Source organism: Argentina silus (assembly GCF_951799395.1).
Source record: "Argentina silus genome assembly, chromosome: 2".
Classification (NCBI taxonomy): domain Eukaryota; kingdom Metazoa; phylum Chordata; class Actinopteri; order Argentiniformes; family Argentinidae; genus Argentina; species Argentina silus.
In genome coordinates, this window is record NC_139656.1 from 21920493 (window position 1) to 21947047 (window position 26555).

The 26555-nt window shown below is 44.2% G+C and overlaps 2 protein-coding genes across 3 annotated transcripts in view; both read right to left on the reverse strand.

Moving 5' to 3' along the window:
* LOC310824945 (cell adhesion molecule DSCAML1-like) overlaps nucleotides 1-12854 on the reverse strand; it is a gene marked incomplete at both ends in the record, with an annotated part of 49686 nt that extends 36832 nt beyond the window's left edge. Inside the window, 3 exon segments of the mRNA XM_083697304.1 lie at nucleotides 1668-1814; nucleotides 4865-5185; nucleotides 12668-12854. Coding sequence (XP_083553430.1) covers nucleotides 1668-1814; nucleotides 4865-5185; nucleotides 12668-12854 — 655 coding nt within the window.
* A 4542-nt stretch (nucleotides 12855-17396) lies between these two features.
* Nucleotides 17397-24734, reverse strand: tmprss13b (transmembrane serine protease 13b). 2 transcript variants are annotated; one of them, XR_014555064.1, is made up of 14 exons: nucleotides 24607-24734; nucleotides 22783-22954; nucleotides 22523-22636; nucleotides 22132-22266; nucleotides 21751-21877; nucleotides 21425-21520; nucleotides 21222-21265; nucleotides 20846-21008; nucleotides 20326-20504; nucleotides 19939-20037; nucleotides 19658-19800; nucleotides 19254-19409; nucleotides 18937-19045; nucleotides 17397-18099 (listed from the first exon to the last, which is right to left on the reverse strand). XR_014555064.1 is itself a non-coding variant. In XM_083697496.1 (13 exons), the coding sequence occupies exons 1-13, from the start codon at nucleotides 24619-24621 to the stop codon at nucleotides 19031-19033; spliced, it is 1458 nt and encodes a 485-aa protein (XP_083553622.1). In that variant the 5' UTR covers nucleotides 24622-24734; the 3' UTR covers nucleotides 17397-19030. The 2 variants fall into 2 exon arrangements, 1 of the variants encoding a protein (XP_083553622.1); XM_083697496.1 differs by having other exon boundaries at nucleotides 17397-19045.
* Nucleotides 24735-26555: the final 1821 nt, after the last annotated feature.

Below are 26555 nucleotides of genomic sequence, written 5' to 3' on the forward strand. Positions count from 1 at the left end.
AATGTTAGCCTTTAAGACAAATTTAGACAAATCAGCAGCAAAGCAAAACAGTGAATACAGTAGCCATGTTCTCACTATGAGAAACAAACACAAACTACAGCCAAACACACATTTATATTCTACACAGCTGTAGAGTAACTCACCAACACAAACTAACAACCATGCAACACTGACAATAAGCATCGGATCCCATAGGCATAGGATCCCACTCACATTTAGTTTAATACTGAATGCAAAGTATTGAATTGATAACACCAAGCTCATAAGCAACACACAATTGAAAAGATCCTATAAAATAGGATCCAAGTCTCTAAAAACCAAAAATACAGCATGTACTGTCTTTCCCTGACAATGAATATAATAAATGATATGCACAAAGCAGAAAGAGTTTCAGAAATACACATAACATACATTTACACATGATGTGTGTGTGCGTACCTACACTGTATGAGTGTGTGTGTGTGTGTGTGTGTGTGTGTGTGTGTGTGTGTGTGTGTGTGTGTGTGTGTGTGTGTGTGTGTGTGTGCGTGCGTGTGTGTGCGTGTGTGTGTGTGTTACATGCATGTATATAGAACGCCATCTGCCAGGTCCTGAGGCTGTTCTTGCCCCACTACCCTCCTTGCTTCTCTTTCTTTGCCTCCTTCTCTCCTCTACTCTCTCCCTCTCCACCTTCCAGGTTGTTATTGTCAGCTGGAAATGACAAGCATTGTAGTGGTTCATTATTATCTCTTGTATGATGAGTATACATTAATACTATTAAGGCACATGTAATAAACACACAACATACATGTAGATATACACACACAGATACACAGACACAGACACAGACACAGACACAGGCACACGCACACACACACACACACACACACACACACACACACACACACACAAATGAGGTTAATGAAGATGAATGTGGGGGCATGGTCCTATTGACATCTAGTGTCTCTAATTGTAGCAGTATTCTTCAAGGACAGGGGGCAGGGGAACAAGGAGGGAGAAGGTAGAAATAGATCCAACGGAGAGGGCAGTAGGCTAGAAGAAGAGGATGTTGGAAGATCTTCTGCATGTCAGGTAAATCTACTATGGATCTACATTAGGATAATGATTCAGAGACATGGAGGGATACATGGGGAAGAGATAAACAAAGGAGTCAATCAATTTAGACAAAGAGAGAGAGAGATATAGAAGAGGGGACAGTGACAGACACAGATGGAAGAAGAGAAAAAGAGAGAAGGGGGTTGGAGAGATAGTGAGGCAGATGGAGAGAAGGGAAAGAGGGGATAAAAGCAAGGTAAAGAGGTAGGGAGAGCGAGAAGTCAGATTAAGGGAGGGAGGGAGGGAGGGAGGGAGGGAGGGAGGGAAGGAGGGAGGGAGGGGGTGAACCAGTGATCCAGAACAGTGAGCAGACAGCAGACAGGAGTTAGAGTTAGGTCAGGAAATACACAGAGCCCAGCAGCACATCATCATGCCTCCAAAACGTACATAAACACACACACGCACGCATACACACACACACGCACGCACGCACACACACACACGCACACACACGCATGCATGCACGCACGCACACACGCACAGTACCTCGTCCTTTTTCTCAAGGCCCCCAATATCTGCATACACCCCCCGCCCCCCTGTCCCCCGTCCCCCATCCCCGGACCCCTCCCTACCTGGGACGATGGAGACAGTGTCCCTCTCCCAGGACACCACACTGACGTACTCCTGCACGGCGCTGGGGATGAGGCACTTGAACACGGCCACATTGCCCCGCATGGAGCGTTGGTCTGCCACTCGTACCGTATAGGGTTCCCTGAAAACTACACACACAGTTAGTGTTAGGACGTCAGGGAGTTGTCAAAGTGTTTTGTATTAGTAAACACCTATACATCAGAGGAAAAAGTTTGTTATTAACCTGCAAAATAGATTTTAAATAAATGAAGGATCTTTGGTGTAGCAAAATGTTAAAAAAAAAAAGCATTGTGACTGCCAATAGCTCCTGGTCCTAGTATAGATTTATTTTTCTTATGATGACTGATGGATAGATGATTCACTTACTTAGACAAATGTATTTGTTATAAGTCGCTTTGGATAAAGGTGTCTGCTAAATGCCATAAATGTAATGTAAATGTTAAAAAAAAAATTACATTAGATTATAATCTCATGTTTTCACACACACAAATTAATACTATAACTCTAGTGGACTATATGGGATGAATGGACAGTAATAAATATCATTGCAAGAATAATTTACAGTAGTTCAGTATCAAATCAGCTAACACTGTCACTGTATTTCATCATGTACTAATCAATCGTATCGCTGAATTATTTTACACAGACAAAATAACACTTAGGGATTGAGTTAGCAAACACTTTCCAGATCCGCTGCATTGGATTTCAGCAGTCTATTGTTTGAACGTGACTAATCCTACAGTTTGTTTTTACCATAAACTACGCTAAAATTATCTGAGCAGGATAAACAAAACAAATTATTGGCTAGCTTTCAAGACATCAACATCAGACACTCATCTATTGCTTGGTACACAACTTGATGAAGATTTTACAGTGAGGTCTCCTGATAGAGAACTGTAGATAAGGCTGTTGAATAAAAACAAGGGGGGAGTGCTCCACTACGCATGTTTATGCAATATTCTACACTCTCCTAAATGAGCAGGAACTCATTAGTGAAATCATGAGAAGCTAGGACATATCTGAAGGTTGCTAAGAAACTGGTTTGGAACCCCCCTTCCTGGTAACAGCAGTGTGGTGGTGAGCAGGCAGCATCAGGTTCCTACTGCATTCAAACAACACAGCAAGAGACTAGCCACATGCTCTCCCCAATCTAAGAGGTAGAATATAGAAATGGAAATGATAGAAATGGAAATCTATGGAAATGCCTACATGAAATAAAGCCAATGGTCCATGGAGAGACAGTATGAAATCACAAACAGAACTGCAGCTAGCTATGCCTTAAAGGGATAGTTCAACCAAATTACAAGTGACCCTTATCTTATGAATATCTAGAAAGTAGTCGATGAAACCAGAGCGTCAGCGACCCCAAAATGTGGATTTGGTTATGTAGCATTAGCATCATTGAGTGCAGAACAATTGGAGTGGTAGGACCGCCGTTAGCATTTGTGTAACAACACATCAGCACATTGTGTAACAACACATCAGCCGTAACACCCTGACCCCCTAAACCCCTGCGACCACAACCTCTGGACCATATCTGCTTGACCATAACCTGTCGAACCATAACTCCCTGACCATAACTTCCGGGCTATGGGGCGTTTTGTAAATGCTAATCCCTTGTCTCCTGAGGGCGGGCTTTTGGGTCATGAGGGAATGAAGGCAGCGACCGGCTGGCGTGCAGCTCAGGGGCCTTCTCTCTAATCCTCGGCTTGGCACTAGTATTAGTATTAGTATGAGTATGAGTATTAGTGCAGGTCGGTGTTGGGAGGCAGAATATGAAAACAGATGTTGACAGCAGGAGGGACGGGGGGAGGAACTGTCTGCCCTGATGTGAATGACGGACAGGGACAGGGAGGGAGGGGCTGTAGGCGGTGGACGACACAGGCGGCAGAACTGTTGTGTCTGTAAAGGTCTGGTTCCGATGGGGACCCACTGATTCTACAGCCCATACTGTATCTCATCTCCAGTTGTCTACATAGAGCCTGGGGGAGGCTGGTGGAGGTAGGAATCGGAGGGTGGGCTCATTGTAATGCATGGAATGGAATGAGGAATTGTAACTCCTTTCCATGCATTTTCAAGGAGCCCGTCCTCCGATTCCTACCTCCACCAGCCTCGCCTGCTCTGGATAGAACAGCGCATATTGATAAAGCCACCTCATTCAGTGCAGCACTGCTCAGCACAGGGCTGCTTTGTAAGAGGTCCACCTTCTTAAAGCATCGGCATGAAGACTAATCAATGGAGTGCACCAATTAGGTATCATAATGAGAGATAATTAAAGAAGTGTGCTGCGGCTATATTTGGCATGGCACCAGAGGACGGTGTGAGGAAGGAGGGAGGAGGAGGAGAGGTAATGAAGAGAGAGAGAGAGAGAGAGAGAGAGAGGATATGGATAGAGATAGAAAATAAGATGGAGAGAGAGAGAGAGAGAGAGAGAGAGGGGACATGGATAGAGGTAGAGAATAAGATGGAGAGAGAGAGAGAGAGAGAGAGAGAGAGAGAGAGAGAGAGAGAGAGACAGCATCACAGAACAGAAAGTCAGCTGATAGTGTAGGACTGGCATAGCAACCAGCAGCACCATGTTTCGCCTGTGACTTCTGCATGGATACTGTCTTCCATTTAAGGAGGTGTGGTTTGTGTTCTGCATATGAGTTTGTACATATTTGTATACATCTTCTTTTTTGGGGGGATGGAAGGGTCATCTGTGTGATGCGTAGTGTGTTAAGTGGAGTCCAGTCCGACAGCCAGGGTTTGGGACGGGATATGTTACAGATGTTCCCTCAGTAGACTGTGTTCTAGGTCAGGCTGGGTCTGGGACAGGGCTATTTTTGGGCAGGTGCTGTGGTGTTGTGGGCAGGCTTTTGGCAGCTGCCAATCAACTCCCTCCCTTTTGATTTTTTCCCCCAAGTTTCTCTCTCTCCCTCTCTGCTCCCCTTTCACCCTATTGCTGTCACTCTCCTCCGATCTGCCTGCTCTCTTCCCTCTCTCCCCTTCCCTCATGGCCCTTCATCGTGTCCTCTTTCCCTCCCCTCTCCAGCTATTTGCTCCTCAGCCCTTCCTCTATCCACCTCTTTTCCTGTCCCCTCTCCTCCCCTTTCTCCCTCTCCCCTTTTCTATCCACCTCTCCTCCCTGTTCCCTCTCCTCCCCTCTCTCCCTCTCCCCCCTGCCCCTGGAACTCACCAGCTTTAACCCTGATGTTGGGGCTGCGGATCTTGCCGGCCTGGTTCTCGGCGGTGCAGAAGTAATCATTGTCATGGATGTAGCTGTTGAAGGCGGAGGGCGAGAAAGGGTAGAGCTGGAGGGTGCCGTTGGCGTGGACGTGGCGAATGTGGGGCACGTCGTAGATGTCGTCGCCAGTGGCCAGGTACCAGCGCAGGATGGCAGTGGGGGTGCCGCCGGCCGGGCAGGGCAGGGACACCCCCACGGAGCTGGAGTAGGTCACCCTCTGCAGGGACGCATTCACAAAGTACAGCCTGGTAGAGCCCACATCCTCGCTGTGTACTGAGAGAGCAGACAGAGAGGAGAGAGGGTCACTCATAGGCAAGGGGAGAGACAAATCAGTCACATCCCTGTGTAAACAAACAGCGTCAGTGATGGAGGGCCAGGAAAAAGAGAATCCTCCGAAACACTGACAATTTCCACATCTGGATCTGCCTGCACAATATTCAAGAAGAGTAATACAAGTAATGGTCATGCAAACAGGTTTAATAACAGAAGATAGGGAGGGAAAATTAATGTCCTTCAAATGTGTAGCAAAATAATCATAACAAATGTATGTCAATATTTGTCCAGCTGCAAACATCAGTCATGTGATGCAGAAAGCCTGGGATTTGGGCTAAAGCCTCTGGTGGGTTAGGTGGGAGGGTGGGGGAGGAGCCTTCTACCTCTGCATACACACACTCCTAGAGAAAACACACAGATAGGTTATGTGATTGGAATTTGTATGCCAGACGCAGAGAGTTAAGTCTGTTTAATCTCCTTTCATATTTAACACACACACACACACACACACACACACACACACACACACACACACACACACACACACACACACACACACACACACACACACACACACTCACACACACACACACACACACACACACTCTCTCTCTCTCTCTCTCTCACACACACACACACACACACACACACACACACATCAGGAGTGTTCCTCCTGGGTGCTCAGATTAGGGGCAGACAGCTCCAGCAGAGAGAGTGAGGGAGACAGTCCCCAGAATTCAGGGTCAAGGAGGGCAAGATTAAATGGAGAGAAAGGACTCTGCTATAGTTAGACAGATGTGGGCACACAGAACTATCTCCCCATCCCCCAAAGTATGCAAAACACACACACACACACACACACACACACACACACACAAACACACACACATTCTGTATCAGCATTTACTGTAGATTCGACACGGCACAAATAGTCCTCATTATCTCTTACCATTATCACCTACCCATGAATAATTTAACTGTAAGAATGAAGCTCAGTGTCTTCGCATGAAACACATCTCTCCCTAAATCTACACTACATCTAAAAGTTGCCCATATCCATGCAGAAGATGTATTCATGCATGGCGCATGGTTCACCCCCATCTACGTATCCAGGTACTCTCCTTAGACCAGACCCTCTAACACTACTGTCTCAACTATCTGCAGCAGGAAGCTCAAGTGTCCCAAAGAACAGAAACAATGAGATCCTGTTGGTGTTGGGCTCAATTATGATGGCTTGTGTTGTTGACAGGTTGTTGATGTCCAAATCGGATGTCGATTTAGATGGCAGATAATGATGACAGCAACACATTAACAACACACGAAGCTGACCTCATCAGCACCATGGACAGAGTCTATATACATTAATTCTAAGTTCAGCTCCTCTAGATATAGCATAAAGATGCTTCCATATATATATATATATATAAAATCCACCCCTCTGGGCTAGACGGTAATGCCATGACCCTTTAGAAGAAGTGATTCTCCGCTGCCTGGGCTGATGAAAGATAGGGAGCATGCTACAGATGGTAAATATGAACTCTGTCCGTCCTGCGGAGGAGGGCTGTTGAATCCAGGTCAGACAGCTCCCCCACTGCATGCCCTCCCCTCTGCAGATTACTGATAATGGCCCCCGAGCATAAAGCCCATATTAAAGATTGCAATATCTATAATCTCCCAATGGGGGGACGGGACTAAAGTGGAGGGGTGGAGGGGGGGAGAGGGGGAGAGGGGGGCTAAAGGCAGGCTAGAGTCACCCTGACAGCTTAGGGGGCCTGGGCGGCACGACCACCCCTCCTAGATTAGGGACCTCGGGGGCAGAGTGGGGAGTGGGTTAAAGGGGGGGGTTCAGTGTGGACTCCCACCACTCAAAGCCTGTCAGAAACAGACAGACACACACACACACACACACACACACACACACACACTCAATGAGCAGCACTTAGGACACACTCACACTGGGAGGAGACAGGGGTTGCCATGGTGGCGGCGACATGTGAAAGCCCTCATGACTAAAAAAAGATCCAACATGCCAAGTCTAAAGTGATTGCATGTTTGTACAGTTCCAGTGGTCATGTACATACTGTCCTGTATGTTGAGAGGGTGAACTGAGGGGAAGGGCACACCTCCCTGCATGGACATTCATCTGTGGGAAGCTGAAACCAAAGAGACAGAATGGCTAAAATGGTCATCGCCATTTTTCGGGGAAACCATTGATTAAATACTAGCAGGCACTCTGAATGGCTCCAATCATTCCTGCATTCCTAATGCACACTGACAGGCAGGCTTGACTGTGTGTTGCTAACAGAACAACCGCCACCCCCCCCCCCCCCCCTTTTGGAATGTAGTCCAAGACACATGAAACAAGAGACACTGCTGATCCTAGAACAACATTGAGCTGACATCTGGGGGGGGGGGGACTAATGGAGCTGGGTGTCTAGCCACTAGAAGACAACGAGGAACAAAATCCTCTATTTTTGTCAAACGTTAGGTAAACTGCCTCCATGTCCCCCTCATTGTGGAGTGTTTTCATTGCAGTGCACTGAAGCCTGCTAATGGTGTTGGTTGAGCTCAGCTCTGGCTGCCCGAGTGTGCGCACACTGAGCCACTATTTTATGCAGCCCTGCTGGAGAACGGTGCATGAATATGTATGTTGGAGAGGCAGAATCCATTGCCTATGCAAGACTTCATTATGCATAATGCAGCTGGTCTACGCCTCTCTCCAGTGTGCGCACGCATGCACAAACACACACACACACACACACACACACACACACACACACACACACAAAACCATATCGTGTGTTAAACACGATCCACACACAGATGAGCAAGTAAACAAATGTCGACACCCCCACCCCCTCCTTCAAATACACATTCTCACACCCAGTGCTCCCTGCACCTAACCAAATGCATTATGCTTTCTCTCTCTTTCTCCCTATTTCCCCCTATTTCTCCCTCATTCTTTCTTTAACCCTCTGCTCATGTGCACACACATCAGTGCTCTATCACCCCCCCCCCCTTTCTGTCACACATCATGGAGCTCCTCTTCCCATGGAGACAGATGTAGGATCATTTTCAGCCAGACTGAAACTCTTGTTTCCAGTGCGTTGCACTTCCTCCTCTCCTTCCCCATGTCCCTCTGCTCATCCCCTCCATCTCTCACCTTTCTTAAGCTACCTCAGATCTTTGTGTCTCATAGGGAGACTTTTGAAGTTGTGTGACAATGAGTTGTGTGCATTTAGAACAGTGTGATTCAAATACAGTATGGGTGTGTGTGTGTGTGTGTGTGTGTGTGTGTATGTGTGTGTGTGTGTGTGTGTGTGTGTGTGCGTGCGTGTGTGTGAGAGAGAGAGAGGGAGGGGGGGTGTACATAAAATTAGAAACAGAGACAGTAAGATAGAGGTAGATGTAAACATATGAATAATCCTTATGGGTCTTCGATAAGTAGGTGGTTGGTGAGGTGTGGGGCGGGTGGAGGGGTGTTGTGGGGTTACATATCATCAAGACAGGGGTTTGCCCCCCTACTCTCAGTACACATCCCCCCCATCCCTTACCCCAATCTAACCCCCCCCCACCACCACCACCCCCCCCTCCACCCCGTGCTGCGTCAGTGAAAAAGTGTGCTACTTCAGCAGTCCCCTGGGATCCGCTCCCCCTCACATCAAAGCAGCCAGTTTCTCTCTTAATGTGAATATCAAATCTGTGGATCACAAGTCCCAGCACAGTCTGCATAAAACTGCCCCTCCCCCAACCTTTAATTCTGCCTAGTGATGAGGGAGAGAGAGGGAGGGGAGTGTGTGTGAGAGAGAGCGGGAGGGGGAGAGAGAGAGAGCGAGTGTACCTTCGACAAAAACAACCACCTGCTAGCCGAGTTTTGACATTAATATCCCGAAATACTGTAAGGCACAAGGTGATAGAAAGCGCGAAAAGACTCTGCTCAACTTGGACACCATGAGCTGTCCTCCTTCAGAAGTTATGTTGTCATATCCCTATTGTTGACATGATGAGCTGCGCTTCGTGTTTTTTTCACACACAATTTTACAAAACAAATCTATTTTTGTTACCTAATTTGAGACACATCTTGTTTCGACATGATTTCGCACTCTTTCATCCCATGTAACGATGGATTCAGAGAGAGACAGAGGGACTGAAACGAATAGGAAAGCAGAAGTGCAAGTGACAGAGTTGTGAGATCCTATCGGTGGGGTGGAACGCTGTGTGAGCGCGGCGCTCTGATCCCCTGCGCTCGCCCAGCCTCACCACTGCAACATGTCACTTTTCACCAGCACTCATAACATCACACAATGTCATAACATAATCACTGTAACGAGTGGGAAAGCATGTCTTTTCTGTTATTTAACTGTTGTATATATATTTAAGTAACGTTAGAAGCCAGGCCGAACCGACCAAGTCCGAATAAATCGATGTCCTTTGAAGAAGTTTTGCGGTACAGGCAAGTTTGAGAGATTCTTATATGTCGTAAACAAAAAACACAACAAATCAAATAGGAGAAACGCGTGGCCCACGTTATTATGGGTAATTTGATTTCAATATAATCTGAACGCATCATACAGCACACTTATTATAGCATATTCGTGGAGTTTTTTTAACTTTTAAACTCTCCGAATAAATACAATTGTAAAATGAATGTGGCTGTCAACAATTTGTGGGAGTAGGCTATAGTCTCGACAAATAGGCCTCGCCCAATTTTAGAATAGATGGCAGTAGTAGCCTATATTAATTTTACAAGATGAAATAAAAAAATAACCGTGAATACATTCGATTAGAAAATAGGAGCAAGCACTGTGGGCAATCATTGGTACCCTTCTGGCCCCTGACCCGGTTTGCTGCTCTGTCATTGGGTGATGCGGCAGATCGCAGCGCTAATTGCGCAGCTGAGGAGAGAAGGCAGCTGGGGATTTGGGCTAAAATAGAGAGACCAATTTTGCATATTTCTATTTTCTACGAGGGAGGAGAGAGAGAGGGAGGGAGGGGTGGGGAGGGTGACAGTGGGTGCTTGACGGGGGAGGGAAAGCCTTATGACCAGTTATTTTCATTCAGATTATTCTATTTCGGAATGCAATGAACCGATGGTTTAATTTTCAATACACATTTTGAAACATATTAGCATAAACCATTCTGCTACATTTATAGTCGAATTTCTGGATAGACTAGCCTAATTGGTCAATCATTGATTTAAATTAGAGCGTTGTTTTGAATTATCATCAAATGGTTAACAAGAAAATGCAAATTAATTGTAGGCCTATTCTGACTCTGAAAATCCAGAAAAAAATAATTCAAATCGAAACAAAGTCTAATATTTGTGAAATTGCCATTAAAATGTATACATACAGTGTAGGACTATAGGCTAGCTGGCGCTGAACGTCAGCAAAATTAGAATTAGCCTAAGAGTTGTATTGGATATGTAAAGAAGATTTCATATGGATTGAAAAATACATGGTGTCTCCAACTCTCCTGTCACCTGGACTACAATAAATTTTAAATCTTCCTTGGTTTTCTATTTTGGCGTAATTGAACAATTATGTAGCACGTCTCGTTGTTGAGTAATTAGCCTCGTCTATTTGTTGAGTAATTATCTGCCATATTAAATTGGGTGTATTTTCTGTTGGAAAATGTCAATTTTCGTATGGAATATATTTAAAGATGTTTTTCAAAACATGTCTAAAGTGAACATTTGAGCTCCTCTAACAATCATTGCCAAATTAACTCACGGTGAAATTAACCAAATCCTAATTTGTGACATAGAGACCCGTGCAAGAGAGGAGGGGTGTCCCCTTCCACGCACTCCCTTTCCCATTTTACACACACACACACACACACACACACACACACACACACACACACACACACACACACACACACACACACACACACACACACACCACTCTGGGTTCAGGTGGGCCATGAGAGGGAAACACGCCCGGGCTTGTCCACATGCACCCACGCACCTGGTGTAGTCTTATTCGGTCAAATAGGCCTAAATTAGATCAAATTGAATTTTGTATTCAAAAAGACTGATTGGATGGTCCGAGATAATTCATGTCTATCTAATTATTTTAGTCCTTTAAATTGTTATAGTCACAAAGACATTTTGAGCTCGAGTGTTCTGTATAAATGCAGCCATTAAAATACGAATTTGAACATTCATTTGCAAAGACATGGCTTGATGTTTTTCTGTACAAAATTAGTGGCTATTCTACATGAAACAATTAAATTCAAACTCAAATAAACTCAAGAAAGCTATTGATCATGTGAGTGTTTCTATCTCATCAGATACATTTTGCGATCATACAGGCCTATCGACCAGTCATTAAAAATAACATATCTGCCCATCCTCCAGGCCCTTGCCATTTACGAAATCATAAGTCATAAACATGCATGCATAAGTCCAACCAGGCAGGCCAAACAAAGGGCTAAAAGAATGCCTACAGAGCGATGCTGTTGAGTTTCTGTGTTATTTTCAACGCAGATTTGTTCAGGATTATTATAATACACTGTAATAGCAGGAGAGATCAGCTTGGTAATAGGGTCGGGGATTTGCTGCCATATTGAACAAGCCTTTGAAATATTAGGATTTTTTCCTTTCTAAAAAAAGAAAGCACTTTATGAGGAGAAATCATAATAAAAATTTAACTACAAATGATGACCACTGAATAAAAAAGAAAATTCAGAAAGGATTTTCATTATGGGACTACGTCGAATCAATGTAAATATTTAGGCCAGCCGTAAAAGAGGCCCTTCATTTGTTACTTAATGTTTAAATATGGCAACACCGTTAGACAGGGACCCATGCAAAAAATCTCCTCATCTCCTTCCAAAATTCTGGGCACCCCTTCAGAACAGCTGAGCGTTAAACACAATTACACACAGACCCACAAAACGACAGCAATAAGCATACACTATCAAAGCAGATGATACCATCTTTTATGAAGAATGCAATAAAAGCATAAGCATCGATTTGAACATAAATCATTTAATTGCACTATGCCCACTTAAGTTTTTGACCGTCAAAAAAGTCAACATTCAGGCATTTCAATACATGTTTTCATTTCCCTCTCCCACCTCGTTCCCTCTATCCAGCCATTTTACATATTCATAACTCTCGTTGGTATAATGCAAAAACACACCGGGCTATCAGCACCATCTGCGGCATCACAGACCGGTGCACACGACCACAAAGCCATAACAAACTTCACACCTATTAACACCTCTACCTGTTCCGTTAGGCTACAATGCATATTGTAGACAAACAACATATTTATAGACTACTTCATTTTCAAACAAGTCATTTCATGGCTTCCCGTGATACATTAATGCAGCTACTGGCCATTTGCTTCATCATCAGCATATTTCTTTACAATTAGGCTAGGCTACTGCTAATTATGCACTTTTGATGCAGGCTAAAATAAGTGACACCCGGGCCAATATATAAACATAATAAATAAAAACAGTGTGCCTTACCTTCATGGAGAGAGTACAACAGGAGTAAAGTTACAAGCCACATGCCATAAATAGCAGGTATATTTTTCAGGAATGTTTGGCAATCCTGGCGAGCGTGCGGCGCAATTTTTGGCCAGGCGAGTCTCCGTGCTGGACTGGCGACTATGCTCCCCAGCTGTCTCTCCAGCCCTGCTGCCCCGCTAACCATCGCAGGGAAATGAGAGCTGCCTGAGCCCCGCCCATGTCCCCTCCCATCGATATGACTATCATGCATACGAATCTCCTCCGTATTTTAATGAGACACCGCGGAACGACGCGTCACAGCAAATGGAGAGCGCCGAGGGTCGAGTTGAGTTGAGGAGTGGACATGCGCCATTTATTTTCTAAATTGTAAGAGTACATTTGATCGACGCTGACAGGTGGATGCTACTGCTGGGCAATTGACGCGCAGGTGAGCGTGCTCACCTTGTGCGCCACACGGATGGCCTTTTCCTTCACGCAATGGATCGACTCGGGCAACCACAGAGACTTTGAAACCAAATCATTTCATTAGTAAGCTTATTTTTCTGTTTATGGATTCACCCAGTCGCTTAGTGATATTGGACTCCAGTGAGTCGTATTTAAGACATAAAATACCACGCACGCACGCACGCAGGCGCGCGCGCGCACACACACACACACAAACACACACACACACACACACACACACACACACACACACACACACACACACACACACACACACACACACACACACACTGGCGACTGCGAGATCCATTTTTGAGAATATTAGCCTGCTTTAGTCCTGAACTTGTTGTTCTCTGTCTGTTTGAGAATTGTTTAGACATTTCTGGAATAAAACCACACCAAACAAATTGACTTTCTTGGCTTCACTACAGTTTCTGTTTATACAGAAGCCAATACCCTTTTAGATTACATGTGTATGTTTTTTGTTGTTCATCGTTCAGCCCATCAGCCCACCCTATGTTGATATCGATGTGCTTACATTCAAATTATTGATTACACTGCACATTCTCCATCATAGGACCAATATATGTTCATCTAACGGACGACCAGTGAAGGACATTCCCAGTTCACAGAGGCTATTGAGAGGCACACTATGTTAGCTCCACTCAATGTTGGACTGGAAACCTCACATGTGATGGGGTCCAGACTCAGTAGTGCTGATTTGGCAGGCAAGAATCACAGCATTCACTGTAACATCAACCCACATCCTCCAGTGCAATAGCTCTGCCTCTTCCCTCTGTTTGTTCAAATAGACACAATATGAAGAATTAAATATAGATACAATGTGAAGAGAACAGGTGCAGAGGAATCTTCACTTCACTGATTTGAAAGCACAAAGCTAGAGTTGTCAGTGTGCATGTGCCTACCCAGAGGTTATGTGTGTGTGTATGTGTGTGTGTGTGTGTGTGTGTGTGTGTGTGTGTGTGTGTGTGTGTGTGTGCGCACACGTGCACGTGCGCTGTATAGTACAGATATACTGTACACGTTTGCATGCACCTAATCAGACGATGTGTTAGTTGTTGTTTGTTTGCCCTGAAATGGGGTATTACAGTATAAATGTGTGTGTGACTGTGCTTTCCATGAGCATATTTCTCACTAGGAGGGAGAGAGAGAGAAAGAAAGAAAGATCTTGTCAGCTCCTAACTCTTCCTTGATGACTTATTTACTCTACAATAATTAACTAAGCAGAGAGCAGTGATGAATGTGCTTTGTCAGACTGTCCCATAAGCCTGTCTGCACCCGGAGCAGGCATCCTTGTTGTGGCCTGCTTTTGAATCCTCTCCTTATCTTCCCCACCTCATCCTCCATCCTAAACCAGACATAAACCAGACACAGTGAACTTGATACAGAGCTGTGGCTAAACACCACTAACCTCTGCCTAAACACCACTAACCTCTGCCTAATCCCACCACTAACCTCTGCCTAAACACCACTAACCTCTGCCTGATCCCACCCAATCATCCCTCTACTGGCACAGGTTTCGTTTCAACCCACCACATCAGCTCTCTCCTCTGACATCTACTGTATTACTCTTCACCTCTACCCCAAAAGCAGTGAGATACCTTCCCACATAAAGCAACACTAACAAGGTTATCAATATGAAGGGCCTAATTGTCTCCTGAGATACATGCTCCATGCTCCCCCCTCCCTAAAACTATTGGGAAATAGTTGGACTGGACTGGATTTAGCTTCAAGGACCCCTGTACAGAATCAGCTATGGTAGAAGGTTGCAAGTTTGCATTATAGCCTATGTAAGGACTTATCAAGTCTGATTACATAAAAACATTGACCTTATTTAGAAATCCCAGTCGATATTTCCTGAAATTAGACAGAGCCTTTACTAGGGCAAATTATGCTCAATAGTATAGGATAGTTGTCCCAGTTTGTGTACATTAATTTTCACAAATGCAATGCAATGTATTGGCATTTGAACGGCTCCTTCCATGTTCTTGTCTTGTGCAGGGTTGGGTTCAAATTAAGACTGGTTAAATGGTTGAATAATGGTTAAATGGTTGAACAGTGGTTAAATGGTTGAACAATCGCCAACATTCGATAACATTTATTGCATTTCCTGACGCCTATCCTAACATGGTCCTCAATTCAACATAGGCTTGCAAACCTAGCCTACCTGATGCGTTTATGAAGACAAGCCTACCGATAAAGTTGCGAATACAAAGCCGAAATGTTCTCAACCTGAATTGAGGCAGTAATTGTTAATGTTGGCTATTCCATTAGTTAATTGTCAAATGGGCAGATGAACGCTAAAAACACAATTAACTCTACGGTATAGAGTAATATGAAACACACCCATAATTGCCTGATCTCCTGGAATCTGTGTCTATTTTGATTTGTGACAGTATAATCCCGGGAAGCCTACGAGTTGAATTCTTTTGAATAAATGTGTTATTGCTGCCACCCTCTGGTTTAAGCCTCGATTGCACCTGATACAGAACTGTACATTCTTTGTCGTTTTTTTTTACTCAGTAACACTCTGTAAAAATTAAAATAGGCCTATAATAATTTGTAACAATTTTGTTTTGAACCTTGTAGTTGTCTGAAAGTGTCAAGGCTAGAAAACATTTCGAAATTGTTTAAAACACAAGCAGACAGTGCTGAAATCAACCAGTTCAAATAGATGGCATGTTCATTGTTAGATGACAGGACCAAATTCCAACCACAACTGTCATGTAAGATCTCCATGACCTTGCTACATAACCTTATTATCATAATTCTCAGGAAATTAACATACAATGACACATGTTTTATTCCCCATAACATTGTATTGTAGCCACACATACAGCCTCATTTCAGAACTTTATTTTTCATATTGCTCCTCCAGGAGTCATGATGACATGATGAATCGATGAAGGCTCATGGCACAGTGATGTCATCATAAGGATGTCCTTGGCCCGAATCATAGATGTCTGGAACAAAGCACATTTTAGACACTTTCCATATAACCCACTGGACTAGACATTGGACTAGATTGTGGTATACATTGTCACGGACTAATCATTGGGTTATTACTGACAAATCAAAATGTTGCTAGGTCAGCTTATTGCATTACCTTGTTTCAAAATTCAGCAGTGTTCACAGCCCTGTAAAGAGTAGACAACACAGCACAAGCTAAACCAATGAACCATGGTCAGTGTGACTCTATCTATGCTATGTTAATGATTAAATTGTTTGAGTGTGTGATAGGTGTGGTGTTTTGAGTGTATGATAGGTGTGTATGATGTTCAAAAGATTTTGTATGTTCTTACTTTGCATTCCGTTTTGCCCCACAGCTGAGCTTCTTACCTGTGTCAGCAGAGGGGTACAGTGAGACAACCACAGTCCAAACAGTGGTAGCTTACACATCACACAGCACACTGATATTGCTCTTTCCAAAATTGTATTTTAAATCAGATTGACAGCACTTTTCACTCTCATTTTTCACCATCAACAGATAACAAATGTGTCAAAGCGTAACAATCGCTCACAAATCATTCAAGCGTTCATTCACAAAGGCTTCTCTCCAATACCACTATATACCATACCATACATATGTTTTAACATGTTGGACATGTTGGGGATGTGTCTGCTCTATGACATGTCTCTAGCAAGGACACTCACTGAAAATGATAGCAATGCCCAAGCAGAAGAGCACTGCAGCTAAGATCAGCCCTCCTCTTCTTAATAAGGAATAGTCTGAGAGAGAAGAAGAAAAAGACAGTTACTAATCTCCACAGAACAAGAAGCTAATCATAAAAACTCTAACATAACATACAGTGTAATACTGTATTGTATATATTGTATATGTTATTTGCCAACCATACACTTTGCAATATACAGTACAGTCCCAGCAAGCATTATTCACTTACCATAGTTAAAGTCGTAATCTGAGGGGTGTTGTGTTTCTGAGGCAAAACAAATATAAGAAATGGCATTAGAATTCAGAATTTCAACAAATGTACAGTAGTATACAGACTTATACAGAGTATGTCTTATTCAAATGGTAAATAATCTTTGTGTTTTTTTGTAAACGCTAAATTCTAAATACTAAACGATACACAATTATACATTTAATAGAAAGGATTAGAACATTTGTTGGTAACAATGTGAGGATCAGCTGACTTACCTGCACTCATAGTGTCTGCGTATGTGGGGAGCTTCTGATAGACTGACTTTATGTTAGAGGGGCAGGCAGGGGTGAGCTTTTACAAAAAAATCAGGGTTAAGATTGGCCCTGCCCTTTCTTTCACACACACACACACACACACACACACACACACACACACACACACAGACGAACGCACGCACGCACACCCACAGACACACGCAAAAAACACACTTCCTGCAAAGACTCGAACAGATAAATGCTGAAGGTCACTTACTTATAGACATCAGAGTATCAGGGTAGACTAAACAATGGCACATGTCTAATCAGGTCTCCTACAGTGTTTGTTAACTCTTTACGCAAACATTTTCCAGCAGTGCATGCAAGTACAGTAATGCAGCATTGAGTGACAAGAGGGGTTAGTTCTGGGTGAGTGAGTGGTTAAGGTTTAATCCCATATAAGGTCATATAAAGGATATCCAGATATCTTCTCATGTGATCTCTGGAGTCCAGAGGCTGAGAGGTCCAACCATGCCCAACGGCAAAGACTGCTCACCTGAGTTGAATGGCTTAGGTAAACCCTACCATTACAGCTGATATTTCATTCTGATTGACTAACTGAGAATGCAAGGTCTGCTGGTTGAACGGTCAAGCCATAGCCAGATCCTAAAGACAGGGATTAATCAATGTTTGTGTCATCTTTAGATAAGATTAGATGACCCACACATTCCTTCTCTTTAACCTGACAAAGAGGTTTAGTAATCACACTGAGGAGTCCAGTGTGAGGTAGCAGGGGAATAGAGGGTCCTCCAACTGAAGACTCCGTCTGTGGGTAAAATAAGACAATGATGTAAACGTGAAGGTTTTGTAATGTTCAATCTCAAACCTGATGCTGTTCTGTGAACTACAGCCCATGAAGCCAAATACACATGCAACTAATATTATGGTTTTAGCCCTGAAGGACAGAGCAAACAGTTGTACAAACACAACCATATCTTACTTAATAGTGATTGGTCTAGGAAACTGAGCTGATAGAGGATTCTAGGAACAAATGTCATTTGAATGTTTGGTCATTACATAAATATACACAAACGCACGCACGCACACACACACACCTCATTACAACTGAAGTTGTTTCAGCACTTGTGTTAATTGATGTTAAGAAAACAGCTGACATGTCCTGTGTGTGGGAGGGCAGGAACTCCACTCCGCTAGTTTGGCATTGTGGCCTGGAGCGTTAACAGGTGACTTATACAAAAGGTCCACAGGCACCACATCTACAACTCTACTCTGTCTGGGCACTTGGAAAAGCGATATGCTTCTCTACAGTCAATAACAAAATGACACCCATGCTCTGCAGTCAATTACTGATGAACTACTTTCAGTTGACATTTAAACACAAATGTAATATTAATCATTAAACAATTTTAATGAAAAAAATGCCACAGCCACTGAAAAAAATGTCCCTGGATTGTGTTGTCAAAACTGTGTTTGACAAAAACAAGAATGCAATGTGCAACATCAGCAAATATATATCTTACAAGATAAAACAACTACCGTTAACTGTAATAAATAAAAGACACAACACATTACTTAAAGGTTTTAGTTTAGAAGCACTAAAAGCAATGGGCTTTCCATTCTTTGCTATTGTTCCATGGCTCACAACAGTCTCTAGTCTGATGTCACCCAGGGACTTGGTGTTCATGCCATGGTCAAGTCCCAGACGAGATGTCTGGATGACAGCCGCCGTGGTCACATCATGGTCTTGATTGCTGAGAGGCAGAGAGTGAAGTGAAAGAACATGTTGAAACCATCCCATCACAACCCATACCTTGGTGAGATGATCCTCCAACCACTTCTAGTTAGATTTTACTATTAGCTGAACTAATTAATACTGTATGAGAAGGATGACAAATGATTTGTGTGCCCTGGGAGTTGTTTGGGCATGCTTCTTCCCTGGGGTCCTTGAGGGTTCCTTACCTGCATCTTACTGTAGACCCATGGCAGGAGGCGAGTGACGCGGCTGTAGACCCCTGGTCTGTTTCTCCGACCACAGCCCACCCCCCAGCTGGTCACCCCCGCCAGGTACCAGCGCTGGTCTGAGTCCTTACACACCAGAGGACCACCGCTGTCCCCCTGGAAGAGCAACAGAGAGACAGAGGGGGTGCGATGTCTAGTAGAGACTAAATACAACAGGACAGGCCGGTGGAGGTAGTAATTGGAAGACAGGATCATTGTAATACATGGAATGGATGATTGATACCATTCCATGCATTACAATGAGCCCATCCTCTGATTTGTACCTCCACCAGCCTCCCCTGAAATATAAGTAGTGTAGTTACACTTAGTAATCCCCCTGGTTGACCCTGGGTTCTCAGACTGACCTGGCAGGAGTCCTTGCCTCCCCTCAGGTCCCCAGCACAGAGCATGTTCTGAGTGACTTGGCCAGAGTACACTGTGTTCCTGTTGCACACATGAGAGTCTATGATGCCCACTTCCACCTCCATTAGGTTGCGGGAACCACCAGCTGAACAGCAAACAAATCAATAATATCATGACACGTCGTACCATATTGAATGACATTACACCTTGTCTCTCTCTTACTCTTGTTCTCCCCCTCCTCGTGGTCACCTTTATACTGAGCAGCCTCCAAACATTCTCTCACCTGCTCCATCCACTGTTGTCCCAAAGCCAGAGGTCCAGCAACTGGTCTCAGGAGAGAAGGTCTTGTCATGCGCAGGCAGACACACTGGCTGGACGTCATCTGAAACAATACATGTTTATGCTGATTATCATGAGACATGGTGAAACAGTATCACTACTACCAATGTCCTAGTCTCTACCCAAAGACAGCTGTATTTGGACATATCTGGTGATACATCGTCTGGTCCAGTTCGGTGGGCCAACAACTATTAAAGCCCCCAAAATACATGCAACGTGACTCAAGGCCCCGGAGTCCAGAGCTCAACAGTTCCTCCGACCCTTCAACTCCCATTCTCTTACAGACGGCAGTTTGTTTGTTTCTCAGTGATAGGGTAAAGGTGATACTGACTGGAGTATTCGACAGGCTGTGTGAGTTTGAGCAGGGCAATGTCGTGGTCGTTGGTGCCATCGTCATAGCTCTCATGGATGATGATGTTCTCCACGAGTTGCGCGGGGGGCAGCAGTATCTGGGACACCGTGCCCATGTACACACGCCAGTTGTTGGGCACCAGGTACTTGGAGTCCTTACTGAAAAGAGAGGAGAAAGTCAATGAACTCTTATATAGAGGCACTTTTCACTGTTTAGTCTTCTCAATGTTCTGTCTCAGTCAGTCAGTTCAGTTTAGTTCAGTCTCAGTTCAGTCTTCAGTTCAGCCAGAACTCCTCAGTTGTAGCTCCGCTCAGGGTCCAGTTCTGCTCTTATCTTAACACTGCACTATAGTATTCTACCAGCCCTGTCATACAGCTCTACAGTTCTGTTCTCCGTACAGTTCAGGGGAGGCTGGTGGAGGTAGGAATCCGAGGACGGGCTTACTGTAATGCATGGAATTCCATGCATTACAATGACCTGGGGAAGCACTGGTACTGACCTGGGGAAGCAGTGGGCCGCTGTCACCACAAAGTCAGGAGCCACCAGGGAGCCTCCACAGGTGTGAGAGCCCTGGAAGTGGAGGCTGACCTGCCAAGGCCAATCTCCCAACAACGCTGCAGAGCCCCCTATGATTCTGGAGGAGGACTGCGACTTGCCACAGTCTGCCATGGGGAGAGGGAGAGAGAGAGAGAGAGAGAGATATGAATCAATGAAGGCCATAGTACAGTAACCTAATCCTATACAAACATGAGAAGCATTGTGTCTCTGGACCATAACAAAACACTGGAAGCTAGATGGCGCTCTTTAATCAGCCTTGATTTTCTTTGTGTACAACGGATAGAACGGAAAGACCCAGGACTACAAAAGCTACTCACTGGAACACTGTAGAGAGACTGCCTGCTGGTTGGGACAGGAGGAGCTGTGGAACACAGGAGGGAAATCACAGTTCAATCACTCTACCACCGAGGTCACAGTTGTATTACTCCTACCTCTTTGCTGTACATACATTCTGTTTCATGATGTAAGTGTTTTCTAAAAGGAATACATATTCGGCATCGAATAAGCAAAAGGTACCTACCTAATTGACACCTTTCCCTGGATGGTGTCTGAGCTCTTTCCTGTGGCAGTGAGAGTGGTGGTGGACACACTTGAAATATTGCTTGTGAGATAACTCCTAGGTTAGACATACAGAAACATATATTGTCTTTACATACACATTTCATTTTAGGCACACTCCGCATAGCCACATATTGGCTGCATGCACAGTTCCTCAAAATGGCCACTAGAGAGCAGCAAAGCACACAAAGAGAGATTATTTTATAGTAGTATAAGAGCGCGTTGGCATGGCTGCAGACCCAGGTTTAGTGAGTTTGATGTGAGGGGAGGTGGAGGTGTTGTGCTCACTCTCTGAAGCCCAGTTGGGCGCAGGTCTGGTCAGCCAGCCCCTTGTTCCAGCCACTGCTGCATACAGGGAGGAAAGTGCCAGCTGTGTCTGTCATCACCTGGAGAGCCCCATTTGGCCCGAACCTGACTGAATTACGCACAAAACACACACAATTCAATGGACATTCAATGGATGATAGTTACAGAGGTGACTGAATCAGAGCCAGTGATCAGAGTGACAACCAGAAACTGATTTATGGTAGGTAACCACTTTTCTATATAGGTTATTTATTTAAGTATTATTGACTGACTTAATAGTTCCCTGCTCCTGTTATATTCATTCAGATTGTATGAGGCCTTTGATAAGCTATCGTGGCACAGAGTGTGTAGAGTGAGACTGACCACAGTTGGTCTCGTCACTTCCCAGCTTGCAGTCCCGTCGGTCGTCACAATCCTTAGCGGAGGAGGGGCAGGTGTCTCTCTCCACCTCGCTGGGCTTGCTTAGGTAGCCCGTCACCAGAGTAGAGCCATAACGCACTGTACACAGGTCAGAGGTCAAAGGGTAGAGGTCAGTGGATACCCAGAGCCATGAGCAGTATCTTCAATACAGGCAATGCAATATCATTGCATTACTCCATAAATTATCACACAATACAATAAATTACCACACAATGTAATTTCTGTCATAGACAACATATATTCCATATGCTACTGTAGGGTAGTTTTGTCCACATGGTTGTAATTGATGGCTAAATGTAACTGTCATAATGCATGTTTGGTCATGTGACTGTACCTCCCAGCCAGATACCGATGGCCACGAGTATTAGCAGTAGAGTGGTTCCCCCTGAGCCTCCGAAACAACGGACACTGTTCCCACCGCAGAGGCTCTTCCTCCTAGGGCCAGGGGCTGGAGGGAGAGAGAACAGGGACACTTTTAGGTTCAAGTTTTAGAGGTTTAGGAGGCAAGGAGAGAGAGAGATCATTCTGAGCGAGGGACAGTAAGGTTGAGGAAGTAACACAGGGCATAAAGACAGAGAAAGGGGAAAGACTTACAGGCGCTGTTCGCAGCGACATGGACCACATTGACATGTGGCATTGGCTGGGGGATGTAGTAAGGCTGGGATGGGGGGTCAGGATACACTCTGGCCCCTACCACCTCCCCATACAGAGGAAGGGGCTGGGTGTGCACCGCTGGTGGGTAGTATGGGGGTGGACCCACACTGGGCTGAGGAGAGAGAAACCAGTAGGTAAGGTCAGGTGCAGCATGACTCTAACTAGAACCCCCCCCCCCCCCCCCGACACACACAACTAACCAAATCCATAGAGATACAGACATTTAGTACTGGAGCATTCCTTGCTGCTTTGCAACCACAATCAGACAGGAGATGTTTCTGCAGTCCTACATCCTCAGTGAGGTTTGTGTGTGTTGCTGCAGGAATGCCTGATAGGAACTCACTGCCCAGCTAGAGGTAGCAATCACTAAGCAACAGTAACACGTAGTACAGGTGATTGTTGGTCAAGCTTTTAGTTGACACACCAGAAAACAGGTTCCACCAGGACCTTGTTCTTGTCCCAGCTTCCTTATTTATAGACCGAGGCATGAGTTGCAACATTTACATATTGTTTGCATTCCCCTTAACAGGAGGACCCACTGTTTATTACTACTGCTTTACTACTATTTACAGTACCTTCGGTAAGTATTCACCCCCCGAGACTTTTTCCACATTTTGTTGTTTACAACCTGACTTCAAAATATTGTTTATTTTGTTACTGATCTACTGTGAATAGATTTAATGAATTAAAAATGAAAAGCTGAAATGTCTAGAGTCAATAAGTTTTCGCCCCCTTTGCTATGACTAAATCGGCTCAAATACAAACGTCTTCATCAAGTCACTCAATAAGTTGAATTGAGTCCATCTGACTGCAGGGATAATAGTTCATGTTTTTATAGGGTCTCTGATTAGCATAGAATCAATTACACACATTTGTAAACATATTTCACTTTGACATTATAGGGTATTTTGTGTAGATCAGTGACAAATCTAAATTAAATCCAGTTGTAACACAACAACATGTGGAAAAAGTCCAAGGGGGTGAAGACTAAGGCACTGTTTATACTGACTTTTTACTAAGTAACTTTATATACATATACACTAATATAGTTGACAATGCTCAAACAGCATAACTGAACAATAGAGAGAATGTGCAGGTGTGGTGCATGAGTCATGACAAGCATCATTACAGTATGAAGAAACTGTGTTTGAATGTGGTTTAAACATTCTGGTTCATTTCTAATACACATACAGACACACCCATCAGCATCAAAAACACCATGTGACCTTACGAGTATCACTCAACATTCCACCAACACTTCCTCAACATTCCACCAATACTTCCTCCTCTGCTTAGAAAGTGAAGGTCTTCAGGACCCAAAACAGAGTTGTGCATCACAAATCAATGAAACACAGCTGACTTAAGTGGCAGAGATTATACAGAAATGATAGAATATAAATGATTGGTTTCTCCTTAATACAAATCTCTTTAATACACAACCAACTTTATAGAACTCCCATTAAAATCAATATAATCTACACATGCCTGATGATCTATCAAGGGATATGACAGACATAAACTATCTTGTATAAAACTTACTAGAACTGATAATATTTTTTCCCAAACTAAAGATTGTTTTTAAACTCAATAGATAGACATTACCCAACATACACTGTTGATGAGCTATAGAGCATAACTGTGCGAACAAGTGGATATGAGTCTTGCCTCTTTATCCATCTTCTACTCAATGCACTGCATGAGCCGGTCTACCAATTCAGCTCTATGGCTTTAAACTAGGCTACATGTTTAGTGGTGTCCACCTACCTGATCATATTCCATGTGTCACTCTGGGGTCCAGTGGGGTCTGAGCCGGTCTCGTTGAGGTCTGGTTCACTTCTAAAGGAGAGCTCCTACGACAGCTTCTAATGCTGTCAGTGTCAGTTCATTGTGATTCAGAATCACTTATTGAGAATCAGCAGGAACAGGTATCCAACCCTCGCTCACACCCTCTCTCCTCCTCCCCCCCCACCCCCCCGCCAAACTGGTTCCAGCGTTTAAAGTGTATGACACGACGTATGACCAAGCTCACAACAGGCACACACAAGCTTTACAGCACTCCTTTTAATCTGGTTATAAAAACTATTTTCATGTTTTGTTTGGAATGGCTGACCGAGGACGATTACACAGCATTCTAATTGAATGGTACTGTATCACGAGACCAAACAAACGACCAAACGACCAAACAGTCGTCTTAAGATTAGCACCTAACCTCCTCAGAGGAGCCAACTTCACTGGAGATGCCACACAGTATTAAGCTATCATCCATGGATATTGTTTGAAATACTAAACATTAGTAGAAGAGGCTTGAAGGGATTCACACTTGAGTAGAATATTGAAGCTACATCATCGGCAGTCGACGGGCCAGACATACCTGTATGCATTGTCCATCCCCCATTCTGAACACTGTGACAAATGAAGGAAAAAAACATGTTGCAGCCACATTCCCTTGGCTGGATTATGGTGACATTTCATGTAAACATGCCCCAGGATCTTATCTGCACACACTAGACACACCATACAGTACCATGCTGCTTCTTTGAGATGTGTCACTAAGTCAAAATCCCTTACTCATCACTGTACACAGTATCAGTTAGCAGGACGGCCATCTTTCACTGTAAGATGACAGACACACTGGTACAAGTATGTCATCATTATCTGAAGCAATCTATAGAGGCACAGCTCTGAGTTTTATTTCAGTCAGGCCCCAAACCACCTATCACCACTAATCGTCTCACCTCCTCACACCAAACCAATTAGCTTGATGAGCAAAGGTCCCGCCCAGCATACTGATTGGTCACTCAGGCACAGTAAGTGCTTTTGGGAGTAATGGCATTGTGGCATCTGTTTGATGGTTGTTTTCCAGGACTCGGCAGACACACTACCGGACATCTCTGTAGAGGAGTTGAGAGAGAGAGGATAGAGCCGGACAGCTAGGACACACTGGCAAAGGACAAGACAGACAGTTGTATGTTATCAACAGGGCAATATCAGCTAGACTTCTTCATGGGGAGATAATGTTACACATTACACAGTTCATTTTGCCATCCAAGTCTAATGAAATGCAATTTGTGACCATAATGAATCCAGATTATTTCACTGAATTTCTTGAGGCACAGATGTTTCACCCATTGATGCCCCTTCTGTTAGAGCCTGAATCGCCCACTGCTGCAAAGGCTGCCAAGCCAGCTCCTACATCTCCATCTAGCCCAAGGTGAGTGGCGCACTATATGACCTAGTTCTATTGCTTAAATAGCTTTGTGTGATGCTTTAACTAAACAAAACAGAATTTCATTGATATTAATCTCAAAGAATAGGTGTTGAACAATCTGATTAACTTTCCTGGTGCTTTTTTGGACATGGCTAACAAAGTGCCCAATTGAAGTGTTTTGCATTTCTCATTTGTCTTGCAGCTCTGACCATACCTAAACAGCAGAAGAGGCAGATTACGGTGGCCCGGATGGACCATAGCCAGAGGGCCAAGAGGAGGCTGACCCTGATCACTGTGTGTTCCACTGGGGATACTGGCAATGGCTGGGTACCTCAGTAGGTCTCTCCTCTATCTAGTTTAAAACTGTATAATTTCCTTTCATTCATTTTCACCAGGTGAAAACTCCCATTGACTTATTAGGATGCTCCATTGTCCTCTCTCTTCACACATCTCCCCTACCCCTCCGACCTCAACCCCCTCCTCTGTGTCCTCCAGTCAAGCTCCA

What these genes read in the sequence shown, in the direction of transcription:
- tmprss13b (XM_083697496.1), bottom strand. An exon ending in CAGGGAAAGGTGTCAATTAG is followed by an intron (nt 21,266 to 21,424) that starts GTAGGTACCTTT and finishes TGTGTTCCACAG; the next exon opens with CTCCTCCTGTCCCAACCAGC. An exon ending in GAGGCAAGGACTCCTGCCAG is followed by an intron (nt 19,410 to 19,657) that starts GTCAGTCTGAGA and finishes TTGCTCTTCCAG; the next exon opens with GGGGACAGCGGTGGTCCTCT.